The sequence below is a fragment of the Zeus faber genome (assembly GCF_960531495.2).
Source record: "Zeus faber genome assembly, chromosome: 19".
Classification (NCBI taxonomy): Eukaryota; Metazoa; Chordata; class Actinopteri; order Zeiformes; family Zeidae; genus Zeus; species Zeus faber.
The window spans coordinates 15,338,206-15,356,421 of NC_137206.1; the positions used below are offsets into that span (position 1 = coordinate 15,338,206).

Genomic DNA, 18,216 nt, shown 5'->3' on the forward strand with positions numbered 1-18,216 from the left:
GAAATCGTACTTGTGATAATTAATGTTTTTATAGCCAACGACAGCACCATTGATAGAACTTTATTTGGCATCACTAAAAGGTTGAGTTAAAAAAAACAAAAAAAACTTTCATTGTCAGATCAAATACTTTCATTTTTCAACAAAATTACAAACTGTTGTTATAAATGTCCACATTTATAAGACTTAAGACACATTCCTAAATGTACCAGTTTCATAGATGCCCAGGTATTTCGGACCATGGTATATGACCTTTTTTAATACCTGTTCACAGATACAGACCACAATGGCACTACGAGGGGCAGGAGGAGGGTTTGATTCTGGAACATTGTTGGTATAGCTGCAGTACAAGCAACAAAACTGGAAATGTATCTTAAGTATCACAGCACCGGCCTGTTACCACGGTTAAAGTGCATCTTGTCGATTATTATCCCAGAACACCGCGCTCATCCCACAGGGATCATTAATATTTAATTGAACATGAAATGTCATCCAATTTTAACAGATTGTAGTACTTTTTTTTTTTTTTTTTTAATTCAACAATTCAATTGTATTTCTATTATTTTAACATATTATGAAAATAAGAGCTTAAAAGAGAGAAATTAGTTATTACAATTAACACACCATGTCCAGGAGCGGTCTGGGCCGGGTTTCTCAAGCGTCTTGGAATCAATGCCGAAAGTTAATAGGAGTAAAACTATTACCTTGGGACATACAAATGTTGTATGTGCTCTGACATGATAGTGAATTGGGAAACTGGCGATTTACATAAACACATTTTTTGGATTACCTAATGTCAATTTTTGTTTTCATATTAGCCCACAATCACAAAATTCCCAAATCAAAGTCTGATTCCACAAATACCTTTCTGTGATGGACCCAAATCATCCCTGTTAGGGCATCAGTTCATCTCCCCTATTGCCCGCAAAAATGTTACAAGATCTGGCACGAATGTTTCCATCTCCATCCAGTTGATATGATTTAAGTTGATCCTGAGAGCAGAACCAAATTTCATTGGGAACAGATTTCAACCCCCCACTCATTCCCCAACACAAAGGCACATTAAGGTTTTTCTTTTTTTTTTTTTGTTCTACTGGTTCCTAGCTTTTTTCCAGGTGTAGATTACACAACGGATCGACTTTCTGCAGGTTTCTCCAGAGAGCGGCGTTAAGAATATTCCAGGGTGAAGCGCTGGTGGAACTCCCCGATCTTCTGCAGCACCACCTTCAGCTTGTCAGTGGGAGGCAGGATGGTCATTCTGGACAGAGAGGCCGGGGAAGGACAGACAGGTGAGGTCACCCGCTGACTAGAACAACAGCGTTTGTACATGGAGCAAGGGCTGCGCGATATGATATACTGTACATCCTCAGATCATAGAGCAATGACTTCCATATATGTAAATTTTTTTATACCGTTTCTATCGCTATGTTGCCAATCGGCGCAGAACTGCTTCACGGCAATATTTGATGTCACAGTGCTGTACGTTATCTGCACGTGGGAACGAGGGTAAACAAACATGGAGGAACGTGGCGCTTCGGGAAATTACTCATTAGTTGGATTATTGCTATTATACGCACGCCTGTTACCGCGCCGCGACAAGGTGGCGGCGACGATGGAGCCCAAGCCCGGCAGGTCTCTTTGTTTGTTTGCCTTTTACTTCAAGGTTTCAGTGAATTATAGTTTACATCTTCGATTTTGCAAACAAGTGGGATTTGGCCATGTACGTCGCTTATTTTGCCTCTCCCGTGAATTCGAGGGCACCGACAAGCGCCTTCCAGTGCCGCTTTCCCCCCCCCCCACAATTTTGAACATAATTTTATATACTTTGAAAAAATGTTTAATTGTTAAAATTTGGCTGGGTGGTTAATAACACATTTTTTGTTGCTTTACAGGAACTTTAAAGGAAAGCCTTTAAGGGAAACTCAGGTATTTTCTAACCTAATGGGGGACACTGAAGAAAGTGGTCGCCATTGTATTGGATCAATTAAAAAGATTTTGATCCCATGCAGGTTGACTCCCAAATATTAAGAGAAAATGAGTTTTGCTTTAAATTGACCATAGTCAGATGGTTGGGAGTATTGTTTGTATATTCCATCAGGCAAAAAAAAAAGAATTTTAACGCGAAGGGTCAACTTACCTACCCCCCTCTGCCTCACGTGTGAAATTCCATGCACTCCTCAAGGTGAATGATACATAATTGGAGTATTGCCTCTTTGCTCAGTTGGACTTTTATGGTTTGCATGTTGTTCCAACAAGCAGCTGCAGACTCACCTGAAGTGGTAGGTTCCATCTCTCTGGCCAAAGCCGCTCCCTGGAACCAGGCAGATTCCGGTCTCCTCCAGCAGCTTCATGCAGTAGAGCATGTCGGGTTGCTGGCCTCTCTCCTGCGTGCACACACACACACACACACACACACACACACACAGTGAGTCAGGGTGCACAACCGAACTCCAAAAGTCGCAATAAATACGGAACAAGCTGAAAGTGCAGACCTTAGCCTGGTCGATGGCTTTCTGGGGTAGGGTGATGCGCGGGAACGTGTACATGGCCCCCTGCACGGGGTTGCAGCAGATCCCAGGAACCTTGTTGAAAGTCTGCTCCGTCAGCTTGGCCTTCTCAGCTAAATCTGCCAGCACGGCTGTCCGCTCCTACGGGGCCAACGAGGAAGGTTTACACCACCTCTAACTAGAAGCAAGGTTGTGAGCAAGACCTCAACCATTGGAAAAAATAAAAATAGGAAAAGTATGGAGGATCATGTTGTTGTGAAATTCATTAAAATTCCACACATTCCAGAATCCGTGCCCACAAATTGACATGGCGCACTCGAATACAAATTAATTTCCTTGTTAAAATATTTGTCATTGTCATAGAACACTGGGTTCCCTGCTGGGTGCAGAGCGGGTAAAAGGCATCTATTATTCGCTTGCGATGTGTTTACAAAGATAAAAGTAAGGGTGTTGATGACAGCGCACCATCTTATTTCGACTAGAATTCAGATGGAACGATTTAGAGGGTGGAAGTTGAGCATACAAATGCCTTATTGAATAATTGCTCAATTGGGTCGACCAATTAGTAATTTCAGGAAAGTGTCATTTGAATTAACAAATGAATAATTGGAAGGGACCGTTAGAAAGAAGAAAAAAAAAAATGCATTTAACACTGGAACAATTTCAGAGAATGAAAACTCACAACCCCTGGTGGTGAAAAAAAAGGAGGCACATTTCTGCAAGGTTGCACCAGTGTGTGTATTGTGTGTGTGTGTATGTGTCCCTCCGCGTTCAGACCTTCATAAACTCGGCGTAGGACGGCTCGTCGGGCTGCGGGTGGTTGACCACCACGTCCAGCAGGGCCTGTCCGGAGACGGGCGGACACAGACGCACCGACACCAGCTTGGTGAGCTGGGCCTTCACCTCGGCGTCCAGGTTGATCACCTCCATGTAGCCGCCACGGAAGCCACACCTGGCACGTGGAGGGATTGTCATTTGGGCCTTTTGAAGGACACTCACTGACTATATTTGTTTATTTGTGGTCGTGTGTGTGTGTGTGTGTGTGTGTGTGCGTGCCTGTGTGTGCGCCCTTACTCTCCCATGTAGCATTTGGAAGTGGAATGGAAGGAGGCCAGCTCCACCGTGCTGGAATACTCCGGCCCCATCTCAAACAGCACTTTCTTGAAGGAGTGGAACGCACATCCATCCGCATACACGTTGTCCTGGTAAACCTGAGGCGGGAGGAGGACGACGCGGCGCTTTAGATAAAACGATCGGGCGCTGTAATTCGGTCGCGGTCCCAAAAGAAAGAAAAAAGACGGAAAAGGGAGGGTGGGGAGTCACCTCATCGGCCATGAGGAAGAGGCTCTCCTCTTTTGCGAATCGGATCACGTCTTCGATGCACTGACGACTCTGGACCTGACCTGAAAGCGGAAAACAAGTCCCAAAGATTTTCATGGAGGAGATTTTACCGAAGACAGTGAAAAAAAATCTACCGTTCAACACCCTTAAAACCCCCCTGGAGTCCTCAACGAGAGAGATTTATACACAAAACGAGATTTATACACGAAATGTCACTAATAGGCCGTCAAATTAAAGTAACACACAGTTAAATAGTTTAATAATTTCAATTATTTTATTGATTACCCTCCAATGAGTGAAAATATTAAACAGATAAATGTTTTTTAATACGTATTTTAATCCTGTTTTTAATCATTGCCTGGCTCTTTTTATTTCAAGGTCATTTCCTCCAGCGTATGAAAGTCATATTGTTCAAACAATATGACTTTCATTTCAGACAAACTTTTCCCCCACGCACCCTTGAGCCGCAGCTGCAGCCAAGCGCCCCAGACGCGATAAGGAAGTTGTCGTGGATCAACATCCGAGTGCCGCCACTGCTCTCAAAACCAAATCGGACGAATCGGAATTCTGCTGCGTGGCCATTTGGGTCTGGAACCGGGACTTTTTGGATGGGAGAGCTTCATAAACACGACCCGCAGAAAGAACGCGGCCGCCCTGCTCACCTGTGGGGTTTCCGGGGTTGATGATGCAGAGGGCCCGCGGGTTGCAGTGCTGGCGGGCTGCCGTCAGCGCCCTCTTGAGCTCGGCGCTGTTCAGGCCCCAGGCCTTCTCCTCGTCCAGGTAGTAGTTGATCTGCACGGCCCCCAGCTCGGCCAGGGCGGCTGAGTAGAGCGGGTACTGCGGTATGGAGATCATCACGCCGGTGCGCCCGTGGCCCTCGCCGCACACCAGCAGCTTGAGCATGGTCTGACGGAAAAGAGAGAGGCCAAGACAAAATGTCTCAGTGAAACGGTGGCGGGGTTAGAGGAGAAAGCGACGGACAGACGTCCCTCCCCCGTCACAGCATGCGCGTTGGAGTGTCCACCCGATGGAGGTGGAGGTGGAAATGACGTATGAGATGTAGAAGGAAAGAACAATGTAGATGGTGAAAGGAAAATGGGACAAGGGAGGTCACCGAGGTCGGTGCCCCACCACCCTTTTTTCCGTGTTACGGATTTGGGTTTTGCCGGTGAATATTCTGCGCGACCTTCCAAAATCTCCATCGAGATTGACTGCATCGTCACAGCTGGTCAGGTGAAGTCACGTGGTGAGAGTCCATCCGTGCACGACGCTCTTTCTTCGCTTTCTGATGACCCAGCATGCACTCTGCACGTGATCGTCACTAAAGGACTCACTGGAAATCGAAAGTTGGATTTACAGCAGATTTTTTTTATATGTCCTATTGGCTACTGGCAACAACTCATTGGCAGTCACACTGCAGGAGTGATGATTAACCTACTAAATCATCATCGCATGATCTGGAACGAGCTCATTGGCGACAATTCTCTGTAAAATCGTAAGCCTTTACCGACAAGCGGAGAAATGATTTACAGGTTGGTCCACAGGTTATCGTTCAGAAGGGTGGCAAAAAAAACAAAAAACCTCTTCTGTACAGACAGGGTTCACAACTGCAACAAGGTATTCGGTATTCTTTTTTTTTTTCCCGAGCTTATCAACAATCATATAAAGAATGCACAGTTAATGTTTACATTCTTTAAACAACAGACAAAAACAGATGGAGTGCTGGATCACCTAACCCAACCTGTAACCGGCGCCGTCTTGATCCTCCCGTAATTCGATTTTAGTAGAGGACGGAAACGCGGGGGGCCAAGCCAACAGCACAAGGTCGTCTCAGAGCAATTATCGATTCTGACCTCAATTCTCAGCGTCACGAGTTCAAGATCGTTTTTTTTTTATGTGTATATACGGCCGAAATAAAAAGCTTTCTATCCGAGCCCGATTCATAAAAACTGACATATGTCTACGTGGCCAGCGGATTGCACGGCTGTAAAGGTCTTTCTTAAGTCTTCCCATGAAGGCTGCGGGATGTTGCGGCTCATTCCCGACGGGACCTGGGTTCCGACTGTTCTGGGATCAGAGCATATTACACCTGTTCTGTCCCCAGGAATAGATTTTAAAATCCCAGGGCTTGTTGACAAAGCAGTAAAGGGCCTGCCTCCTAAATATATCTCAGCCCTCCTCGCCTGTCTATCCACAGGCCAGGCATGGGGGGTAATCCGGCACTGGCGTTTCCGCCATTCCCAAAGTAAAATGTAAATGTGAGGTAGCAGAGTCTGCCGGCGTTCCGCAGATGTGCAGAAGCTCTCACATGGAAACATTGGCAAGTAAACCTTATGGTCATATCTGATCATTTTTGTCGGTTAAGCGTTTTCGAATGGAAAGCACATTGGTTTTCCTTCTGTATGAAATGTCGCGTATCAATAAAGTTTGACTTGCCCAACGAATGTTTGACCCTGCGACCTCGACGCGGGTCCACAACCCCCATGTTGGGAAAAGCTGACCTAGGACGAAATTGGACGCGCTGATGTCAAAGGGCAGAATGTGGTTTGGAAAAGGCCATTTTGATTAAAAAACACCACGGCAAGATTTCAAGGCGGTAGATTTTTCGGTAAGGTTACGTAGGTTCTGTTTTGAGATCATCAGCATTTTTCCACCAAAAAAAAAAAAAAAAAAAAAGGGGAACAACGGGAGGAAGCCATCCTACCACTATGGCATCGCTGGCGCCTGTGGAAAGGTAGATGTCGTCGGGACTGGAGGCGATCCCGCCGTCTCTCCTCTCGATGTAGCGAGCCACGTCCTGGCGGATGCACTCGATCCCCTGGCTGGCGCTGTAGGCCCCTGGAAGGCGCGACAGGGGTTTGAAAAGGCGGCGCGTGGATAAACAGCCCCACTATCGCAACGGAGGTACGAGCCGTGCAAATGAGCGAGTTCGAAAAACGGCGGCTCCGAAACGGGCCGCCGATCAGAACAAACGGCCGGCGGCGGCGGGCCGCTCCGGAGCGTTCTGTTATCACGTCAGAGGAGCCGCTTTGCACAACGGAGGATCCCAGCGCCTCTGATGGAATACCATCAGGTACCAAAATGTGTTCCAATTTCCACTTTATCTTATTGCTACATAGGAAAACAAATAATCCTTGTTCCAATAGGACTGAATACCGACCAAAAACATTATTCAAATAGCCAATACGTTTGCTAATTGAGTGTGGTGATTACATATTTATTGGTTTTAATCGCCTATTTCCGAAAGGGCTCCGCAGAGCAGGTCCAGGGAAGCGAAGGAAGGCCGACCGACCGATGCTCTGTCCACCGCAGGCGTGGAGGATGCGCTCCGCCCGTTTCTTGGCGTCCTCTGGAAATCTGTCGTCTTTGAGGAGCTCGGGGTAGCAGCACAACGCCAAGACCTGGGAGACACGGGCACCACCCACGCAAGTAGGAGTGTAAAAGCAGAAGATGAATGGTATTTTGTAATTAACAAGGCGTCAGTAGATTCACATGAATCAAACGTTCCCACGTTGGATGCTGTTGTTTTAATATCAGGAAAAAAAACTTGTGCTAATGAGTTAGATAATGTACGTATACCAATCTGAATGAATCAAAACAGTTCGGGTCTTTTTTGAACGGAAGCGAGTACACCAAAAGGTCAAAACAGATGGGACATTTATTTAAGAATTTTAGAAAGTGTTTTTTTTTTTGTTTGTTTTTTAAGAAAGAATGAACAAAGAAAAAATGGGTTTGGCTTCAAACGTGAACCAACCTGTCTGAGAAATGTGATAGGCTTCTGCCCCATGGCGTGGGCGTCGCCAATGTTGGCCTTGATGACTTCCGTGAAGGGCTTCTTGACGCCCTGGGGAGGGAGACGGAGGGAGAAGGCAAATTTCTGAGTGAAGAGTAAAAGAGTTTCTTCTCACCCGTTTGTGCGGGCTGGTTCGCATGTGTCAGAACGTGCGTTCGCGCATCGTAGTGGTATTATGGAGTTTTTCCGACTACCTTTTTGTCCCTAACCGTTCGGAGAGACACCACAATTTCAACAGTAAACACTTGCTCAGCATTTGTGAACCTTGTTTTTCGTGCTTTGCAATTCATGGAAGAAGGGCACAACTTGCAAGCCACTGCAAAAACACAGATTTTAATACAAGATTGCGGGAGTCTCAGCCCACAGGTAGGGGTTTAGGGAGGGAGACGGAGACCTTTCTTTCAGTTTTTATTGTATCGTGAACAAAAAGCTCGCTGGCCACAAGTATAAATAATAATAATAATGATGGTGGCGATAACAATTTTGGGCGCAGGAGGAATGGCTTTCCGCGCTCTGGCTCCCGGTCGGCTGGCGAGCCCGGGCGCCGATCCCCTCTGCAAGGCAGACAAACATCAAGAAAGCTCCACGCCTCGAATCTGCCGAATCGGCGCCCAGATTTGAGGCAGCTTGGCGGCCGCCGGAAAGGGAACCCCGCTGTTGTCTGCGGCCGGTGCTCGACCACGCCCCTTGGTCCGCCACACAGATGTATCAAGATGAATATTTGCTTTTGGTTGTGTAACATTGTGACCTCTGAACAGGGAGCACAATGTACAACTATGTTTATACCATAAGCGCAGTACCACCTACAGCAGCACCACCACCCTCAATGAATCATCTTGTCAAAAAGCAGACTGACGACTCCTCCAAGTCCTCGTATAATTTCGACAAGCGGCGTCTTGAGTGCGAGCCGGCGACCAACGGAGAGAATGCGGGGCGCTTACGCAACGGCAGAGCCGGGAGGCATCACAAATATTCATCGTTCGTATTCGTGGGGCAGGCCTCGAACGCAGCTGAGTTATGACGGGCGGCGGGCGGGGTTTTTCCTCCAACTCGCGAGCGGATTGAAATTGAAAGGGAAATTCTTCTTAAAGGCCGTCCCTGCAGGCCAGGATCTTTCAAATCTTGAGAGGTGTTGAAAATGTGAGAAAACCCCGCGCAGAACGACGTATCAGGGTAGATTTAACTGTGTTTCCTGCTGTGTGTGGAGAGCGAACGATTTGCCCAAACAGCACAACACACACTAACAGATTTGAATCCAAACAAGATTTGACACAAAGGTGACTTTAGAATAAACCAACGAGGCGGGCTAGAACTACCGATACTATTTATTGCACTTTTTTGTTTTGGCTAATCTGCCATGATAATGTTTAGCACCGTGGAAAAAAAAAATGGAATTTGCTCACAACTGTTAAAAAGGGGTGGAATTGGGCCCAAAAGCCGCTTTATTATCTTGTAGCTAAAGAGTCCTCCTTTGTAAACGAGATAAAAATGTGCTTTCGGATCTCATTCGAAACCCTCGTCTTCGTGTTGAGTTACTGTGCCACAAGAACACATGAGCCGCCAATTAGTGAAGGAGGTCGCTCTCTTCTGACTCAATGAGCAAACCAGTTCTCATATCAGTGTACTCAAGCACTTTGGACTTGACGCAGGTCTCGCTAAAGACACGCACGCACGGACGCACGCGCACACACACACACACACACACACACACACACACACACACACACACACACACACACACACACACACACACACACACACAGTTTGGGACAGGCAGGACAACAATACTTGGAAGCATCGCAGGGGTTGACCGGCGGCAGAAGAAGCCGCTTCTTTTTTTCTTTTTTTGTTTAAACTTGACTTGTGACTTAACCAGGACTCTGGATGTCAGGACGGGTGAAATCAGTGAAATCGGGATTTCACTGTTTATAATTGAAATGTAATCCCGACCCGGTCGGGGAACTCGATACATTTACTCCATGTCCCAGCGGTGTTTGCGTAAAGCGACATCGGAATTCATCGGCTTCTTGTAATGCCCCCAAAACGAGGGCCCAGTCTCCTTCACCTTTCGTTATGGACCTCACCTTGCTTCAGGCCTTTGAATCCTTGTTATCCAACCCCAAAATACTCCCTGTTATGCAACCAGGGCATTTACGTTTTGGCTGAGTAATGTCTTTCTGATAATATATCCTTCTGTTAGTCCCCTCAACTTACTTAGCGCCTCCTGTTTCTTCTTGACACTGTTTGTCCCTGCAAACTCTGGTTCTGTCCCCATGAGGGTGTTTTACTGAAAGTGATGTTCCACTTCTGCTATTGCCACGATAGGATTACGCCGCAACATGACGTGTCGGTGCTCAACCTCGATTCCGACACATTTCCTCACTGGCACCAGACGGGCACGAAAGTCCCGTCTCATCACATTTACCGACCGGACGGGAACGGCACTGTTGGATAACTGTCACGTCATCCGAGAGACCTCGCAGACTGGCCGGACGGGTCTGAGAGGAGGTCCGCTCACTGCACACCCAGTAGAAAAAAACCAAAAAACCTGCCGGCCAAAAAAGGGTCTGGTGACCACCGTCCCGTCACATCGGCTCGTTCTTGTGTGTGGAAGCACCCGGTGAAGTGGCTCCCGGGGACCACACGGATCCCTTCAGGGTTTTGACCGGTGTCAATATTTGCATTTCTGATGTATGGGTAGCTTTATATAAAGGCGGATGCGAGGCCTGCAAATGTGATCGTGTTGCTTCAGACTTTGGACAAGGGCTCACTCCACCCCACACCACCACCCCCACCCCCCACCTGTTGTGGTCCAACAAAGGGGCCGCTGTTCTCGCTCGGAGGGGGACACCGAGTCCCGCCGCTGGTTTTGGTACCAGTCGCTGATTACATGACCGGGGGAAGCCTTGTTGTTCCGCCACCGTTCAGGGCAGAATGAACCAGCTCCGACGTCCGAATTTTTTAGTGTGCGCATTTTACAAAGAACTTCTACAACTTATCCATTTCCTCTGCAAAATATTGTCTAACACTTTTCAGCGACACACACACACACACACACACACACACACACACACACACACACACACACAACTGCACACACACACAAAATGCTGAGCCCTCTGCAAAAGCGATCCACTCGCAGACCTGACAGGAAGCGTTTTCTCAGCTGACCGGGGACACTGCTGTACATCCAACACTGCTCAGACCTCCTGGATTTTACATTCTAAGTGAATGCGCCTTCAGAGGCACACACAATGGCCAGCGCCCCATTACACCAGACCGCGGGCTCGGCATTTGTTATAAAACGAAGTGTGTGCTCTAAATGACAACCTTACGGGATGCCGAGTTCCTAACCTTACTTCTCTAAGATTCCTTGCTCTGACTTATCCGGCTTTGCCACTGTCCTCCGTGTTCATTCCTTAAAACAATAAACCTCAACATGGATCACTTAGCTTTGCTTCATTTTTACTCTGGTAGAGGTAAACACATATTTCATGAACTTTAATATCCTTTCTGAATCCCTGTTGCGGGGGAAAATGGCCCGGAACCCTGCAGGGCCCCATAAACTCTGGCCTAGTTCAATGAAATGCTCCCCTGCAGGCGAGGAGGGAGGGAGGGAGGCCAAAGAGACAAAAGAGAGGAGAGAGAGAGAGAGAGAGAGAGAGAGAGAGAGAGAGAGAACTCTTCTTCTCTTCTTCTCTTACATAATAGTTCTTCGGCGTATGCGTATCCACAACACTGAGGATCCCGCCGACGCCTCGGGCTTAGGCAAGAGGTAGAATGTACACGCCAGCAACTGCCACTGCTTCCAGATGATTACACAGACTTCCATCGCTCCATAGGATACTGTGTTTGGCTTCACGCCAAATACAGTATCAGGAACAGGAAATTGAAAGTTTTGCAAATTGCATTTTAATTCATTACACTTCCCCCCAAAAAACAGCCTACATTAATTCATTGCATAAAAAAATATACATTATTTCCTATGAAAAGGAACCTAAAGTCGAATAATATATATATATATATACACACACACAGCATTAATATAATAGTATGAAGCTTGTGTTGATCTTTGGTTCCACTTCACTTTCTCTCTCCATCTCTTTTACTCTTTCTTTGAAGACATTGCTACATCTCACTGTTGCAGTAGTGAAGTATGCAATAGCGGAGTATACCCAAGACATTATTGCAACTTATTGTTGGAGTCAGTGAAATATGCACAGGACATTCAAATACCTCACTGTTGCAGCAAGTGGCATATAGAGGAACGCAGCAGTGAACTATGCAAATGATATATATATTTTTTTTATTTCATTCTTTAACAACAACAATAACATGTAGACGGAAAAAAACAAAAATCGGATGACAACATGTATCGAAAAAACAGAGTTAATAAAGTCCAGAAAAACTGGAATAGCAATTGGTCACATGGCCTCTTCCTTTCATAGTTATGGCAGTAAATGAGGAAGAAATGGAGAGGGATGCAACCGTTCATGGGGTGAGTTCAAACCATGTGTTGGTAGTGTGTGTGTGTGTGTGTGTGTGTGTGTGTCTAATAATGGAAAAAGTAGCGTTGCAATGCTTTGCAATTAATTTTTCAAAATATTTTTGTTAATAAACAAAGATTTTTGCTTAGTATTTTGACTTTTTAAAGTTAACCTCATAAAAAATATATATATTTTAAATGTAGTGTCCACTGGTGAGTGTACAGGACTTATCCCAATTGGTTCTGGTGTACAAGGTTGGTATTATGTTGTAACGCCTCAAGCAGCGGAAAAGGCCTCGAAGCCCCCCCGGAGTCCCACACCCGTACAGACACCCCGCTGCTGCAGGAAACCCCCCGAGCACCCCGCCCTGCAGCCCCAGAAGACCCCCCAGCCCCCAGAGAAGCCGGAAGCCCGGGGAGCAACCCCCAGCCCGGCCCCAAGGAGCATCGCCCAGTCCCAGGGAGGGCGAAGAGACCCCGCACCCCTGAGGCGCCCACATACAACCCACCCCCATCATACATACCGACACCCCATCCGAACCCCCCGCCCAGCAGGCTAGCCGGCGGGACCCCCATGCCCACCCCACGCCCCGCACAAGGGTGAGCCCCCTGCCCCACCACAGCCGACCAGACGTTCCACCCGGCCAGGAGCCCTGAGCGCCCACCCACGGAACACCTTATTGATGATGCATTAGTGAAGTATACATTAGTGAAGTATACATTAGTGAACTAAGCATTAGTGAACTATACATTATTTGAGTATGCATTAGTGAACTATACATTATTTGAGTAAGCATTAGTGAACTATACATTATTTGAGTATGCATTAGTGAACTATACATTATTTGAGTATGCATTAGTGAACTATACATTATTTGAGTATGCATTAGTGAACTATACATTAGTGAAGTATGTATTATGTGAAATATACATTAGTGAAGTATGCACAGGACATCTATAACATAACATTTAACAACTGATTTTTACAGTGAGTGAACTATGCACGCATTGCACAACACTTCATCGCACCAGGTGTCGTACATGAGCTCAGTGGAGCTCGTACATGCCGTGGACCTCTTACCTCCTTCAGCTCTTTCTCGATCTGCAAGGCGCGTTGCACTATGGGACCGCGGACCGCGTATTCCACCCGCTTCACGTTGGGATTCATAGTGTCCAGCGTCAACACCTTGCCCGGGTGGGCGGCTCCGTTCACCTCTCCTCGGGGCATTCTTCTTTTTGGATGATGATGATGATGATGTTGTTGTTGTTGTTGTTGTTGTTGTTTAGTGTGATCGGTGGCTGATCGGTGGTCTCTCCTCTGAGCGCCACAGGAAGTTATGCAGTGTCGCCGCGGGTCCTTCCCCGTCCCGGTTCAGCTGCTGTCTGTCCCCCCCCCCCAGTTCCCCCCGCTACGGTCTCCGAAGGCGGCCCAGAAGTGCCGTCACGCCTCCGCTCCTCTCGCGTCCCATTGGCTCGATCCGTTCCACTCACTTCGGAGGAACAGTTCCCCCGGCGCTCTGGAACTCCACCCGCTCCACCCACTCAACAACCGAAACCGAAATTGACACGTTCAAGCGCTTCCTCTGAAAAAAGTTATTAGTCGAAGCAAAAAAAAAAAAAAAGGGTGTAAAACTTAAAAAGACAAAACAGCAACAACAACAACAACAAAAAAAGATTTAAAAAATGCTTTAAAATATTAAATAATAACTTGGAAAAACTTTTTCCATGAAAAAAAAAAAGTTAAAAAAAAAGGTTTAAAAAAACGTTAGCGAGAATGTTTAAATAAATGCTTAAAAAACGTAATCAATAACATTGAACATTTTTTGCATGAAAAACAAGGTTTTAAAAAAATGCTTAAAAACGTCAATAATAACTTGAAACAATTTTTCCATGAAAAAAAGGTTGAATTTTTTTCGAACGTAAATAATAACTTCAAACACTTTTTTCGAAGCAAAAATGTAAAAAAAAAAAAAGGCTTTAAAAAAACGTAAATAATAACTTCAAACACTTTTTCCATGAAAAAAATGTACAAAAAAACGTGATCAATAGCTTGAAACACTTTTCGAAGCACAAATGTTCTTAAAAATGCTTAAAAAAAAAAACCTAAATAATAAATTGAAACTCTTTTTTCGAAGCAAAAATGTTTTTAAAAATGCTTCAAAAAACCTAAATAATAACTTGAAACACTTTTGTCGAAGCGAAAATGTTTTTAAAATGCTTAAAAAAAATGTAAATAATTACTGGAAACATTTTTTCGAAGCAAAGAAATAGCTTGAAACAAAAATTCAATTCAAGTAACTTTTTTTTTGCAACAAGATGACAGCGGGGCCATCAGAAGACGTTATGCAGAGTCGCGACAAACCGGGCTGGTTAGTACAGTACCATTATGTCTTATATTACGCTTTATAGGAGGAATTTTTACAGCCTTGTCATCTAGTGACAATTCAGGTGTCGGAGGGGTAAACGGCTTTCCGTCAATTCATTGTGTGACTGAAATCCGTGATACAGAGATTGAAATACTCAATATAATGTGTGTATATAACAAAGAATCTAGGACGGAGTAGTCAAAAGTCCACCACAACGTAAACCCTAACCCTAACCCTAACCCTAACCCATATCATATTTTATTGAGTCAGTGAGCTCAGCCCCCCTCTCAATTGTCAACGTTCCCTTCCAAATTGTTCTGGTTTTCAACACAATTACAATAATAATTATAGCTGCGGGCAGAAATAGGTCCAGTTTGGTCAGTACGTATTACAGGTTTTCGAGGCTCCGCAGTCCGACGTTCCCCGAATCTGCACTATGGTTTCTGGCGGACTGAGGGAAGGAACATTGCTTTAATCGCCCTCCTTGGGCGAGTTTGAGGCTTGGGCCTTGGGCTTCATGCCCCTGCTGCACGCTGCCAGCCGGGGAGAGGGCGGAGGAAGCGCCGGCGCTCCTGCTGTATGATTGGTTGTTGGTTGGTTGGTTGGTTATTTCTCTGCTCTGTACGATTGGCTGTTCGTGTCACATGGTTGTTTCTCTGCTATTCACGATATTCATCAAACTAGAGCAACAAGACGTCTGAAATGTCCCAGCTCTAACGCCGAGATAAAAAAAATAAAAAAAATGGCGAGCAATAACAATAGGGCTGGACCCCCAATAACAATGTTATGCTTGTTTTCAGCGCTTACAAAGACCTTCATCATGTTTTCAAGATCAAGATTCAAGAGTTTTATTTGTCACATACATAAAGATAGGTTCATAAATATATGCAGTGAAATGTCTTTGCAACGCACCCAGAGATTATGCACAATGGTTACTAAACCGAACATAATAGCTAACCTAAATCCTACCTGGCTAACTAACTAACTGGTTCCTAAAACGTAACGCCGTGAGTGAATAGAATAACATAAATACAATAAAATTAAAATTAAATAAGACTGAAAAAGGTAATAGAGGGTGGGGGTACAAAATAGAAATGAAGGGAATAGTATATGTATATGTATAAAGGATAGGCTATTTGTATATACAGATATGATTGGTGATTCTGTCTGTCTCATTACCTAACCCAATTAATGAGGCATGGTGGAAATGCTGACATAAAAGATCATATTAAGACCCCAAGCATAAGCTATAATGATAATAATTTATTATTATTATTATTATTATTATTATTATTATTATCATCATTATAATTATTATTATTGTTATTATTTTCATTATTAATAATAAGAATAAGAAGAAGGAGAAGAATAATCATCATATTTTATAAATAATAATTATAATAATATTAATAATTATACTACTACTCCTACTACTACAACTAATAATAATAATCATCATCATCATCATAATTTATAAATACTACTACTACTACTGCTACTAATAATAATAATAATAATAATAATAATAATAACACATATGGTGCGTGCATAAGCGCATACATGTGTGTGCGGGTGAATGTGCGTCATGATGTATGTGCAGTGATGTAATGAGGTGGCCCCGGGCCCACTGTTCCGTGGAAAAGCAAGCCGGTTCTTAGAAGGTTTGCAGAACTGGTTCCAAATTAGGCATCGGTTCTGAACCGGCCCTCTACATGCCTTGTTGGAAAAAGGTGTAAAGTTGAACCAACTACGAACCAGAACCAGGTTTGCGTCGGTGGAAAAAAAAAGTGAGAGGTCCTGCTCCACCTCCCTTAATGCAAGCCTGGCTACCAAACAAAAACTCTGAACAAAAACTATTCAGGGCGAGCTTGTTTCAGTGAGCATAGCTAAATTAGAATCCCAACTGAGCCATTCGAACGCTCTTCACCCAGTCAGAAGAACACAATGGGACAAGAAACGGATTATGAATATATTAAATACTGTATTAAATGACTCAGGACTCACAGGCTGAACTGAGACTCCAGTCCGGAAGCAAAAGAGCAGAGAGAGCCCCCGGTCCCAAAGAGAGGCCTCCACACCCGAACCCTGAGCAGCTAATGGGATCTCTACAACGGACAGAAAATTTTCAAATTCTTATTGATTCTTTTGACATTTTGTTCAAGATTGTATGCAGGTTATATCCCGTCAACTCCATCATATGTAAATTGTGACTATGTACTTATTGGATAAACAGCGAACCCTAGTTTTTTTTTTTCATTCCTGTTTAATTATTTTTATTTGTGTTATTGTACATCATTCATATGCAATTTCCATTTTATACCTGGTTTGGTATACAATATATAGTATATACCATAGGATATAGCCAGCTAATGGGCACGTTCCTTCAGTCATTCACAAAATGAAAATTTCTGGAGAAGACCACTAGGTGAGACTCTGTGGCTCAAAGGGATAAGTGGCTGTAGGAGAACTTTACAGTTTGATGCTCAGATAGGTCATTGGATGAGTACTTCAGTGTTGGGAGGGCTTGAGGGTTCAAAGCCAGGGGAGCTTCTGAAAGCTGGCAACACGAGGGCCTGTTTAGAATTCCCTGGGGACCGGGACCGAGTGTGAAGGTGACCCAGTGGTGCGACGGTATTATAACCGCGTACCCAAAACACGTCTGCGGGGGTCTGGGTGGGCGGCCAGTTCAACTCCCCCTTGGCCCTGGTGGTGGGCTCGGGACATCAAACCCTGCTGCGGTCGTTTTGCAGGGGGACTTTGCGTGCACGCGTGCTGTCAGCTTTCAAAAGTCAAAATTCTTAAGCCAAAAGTTTTGTACATTTGTGACCCCTCTGAAATCTCAATGTCCCCTCTTTTAACAGATCATGATCGCGTCCTCAGAAGAGAGTGAGCACGCGGTGAAGTCAGAATGGAATCACTTTCACCTGGCTTGAGGAGAACTGGTCTAGAGGCAAGTTTGCTGAGTTGGCATTTTTTTTTTTTTATAATCTGCAATTGGTGAACAAAGAAATTCAAGTAAGATTATGTGTGTGAATGAGAGAGAGAGCGAGAGAATAAAGGAGAGTGGAGAGAGAGAGCGCGTGAATTGGCTTGGGAAGACACTTGATCCCCACAACAAAATAAGCATGTGATGGCGGTGTCATGCAGCTGCTATGTCGGGAGTGTCACGCAGGGTCCACCCTACTCCCCCGTAGTTTGAAATCAAATCTGAACTCATAAACTATCCCCTCAACCTTTCCGTGATTGTCTTAGTTATAGATTAACACAAAGCTCAACGGTCAGGTGACGCATATGGTATTACACCTTCCCTCGCTACTGGATCAGGGGTGGTGCAACCGGGTGGTTTGTTCAGTCTGTTGCCAAAAGCCGAAAAAACCCTCCCAAGACAAATAGCAAATCATGCACGAAGGCTTGAGAAAGACAAAGCTAAACCGGTTTAAATGAAGCTTGTGGCCTTGGCTCAAATAGTCACCACATCTTTTTAATACTCCGTACAGCGAGTGCTGCCCAGGTCACCGGCAACCAGCACAGTTGCTACAGTTGCTGCCTGGAAAAACTGCAAGAGAATAAGCCATTAAATTGTGGAAGCAAAAAATTAAAACAGCCACATAAAAGGATTCATTTATTTAGTGCGGGGGGTGATGTGTTCAAGGTCACTTCAGCAGCTGAAGTCTAATGGGATGAAGTGTGTCTTGATTCGTGTTTTTTTTTTTGTTTTTCGTTTTT

The 18,216-nt window shown here is 45.0% G+C and overlaps 1 protein-coding gene across 1 annotated transcript; it reads right to left on the reverse strand.

Moving 5' to 3' along the window:
- Nucleotides 1-44: 44 nt before the first annotated feature.
- Nucleotides 45-13,504, reverse strand: LOC307245084 (alanine aminotransferase 2-like). Its single transcript, XM_080020495.1, has 11 exons — nt 13,206-13,504; nt 7,600-7,689; nt 7,138-7,246; nt 6,550-6,683; nt 4,508-4,751; nt 3,828-3,907; nt 3,579-3,715; nt 3,282-3,456; nt 2,490-2,645; nt 2,269-2,381; nt 45-1,255 (listed from the first exon to the last, which is right to left on the reverse strand). Exons 1-11 carry the CDS (start codon nt 13,350-13,352, stop codon nt 1,165-1,167), a joined length of 1,476 nt encoding a protein of 491 aa, XP_079876621.1. The 5' UTR covers nt 13,353-13,504; the 3' UTR covers nt 45-1,164.
- Nucleotides 13,505-18,216: the final 4,712 nt, after the last annotated feature.

Coding starts and splice junctions, on each gene's coding strand:
- LOC307245084 (XM_080020495.1), bottom strand. CDS start 13,352: ATGCCCCGAGGAGAGGTGAACGGAGCCGCCCACCCGGGCAAGGTGTTG. Junction 6,684..7,137: donor CTGCGGTGGACAGAGCATCG/GTCGGTCGGCCT, acceptor CGCGCCTTCCAG/GGGCCTACAGCGCCAGCCAG. Junction 3,716..3,827: donor TCTTCCTCATGGCCGATGAG/GTGACTCCCCAC, acceptor CTCCCGCCTCAG/GTTTACCAGGACAACGTGTA.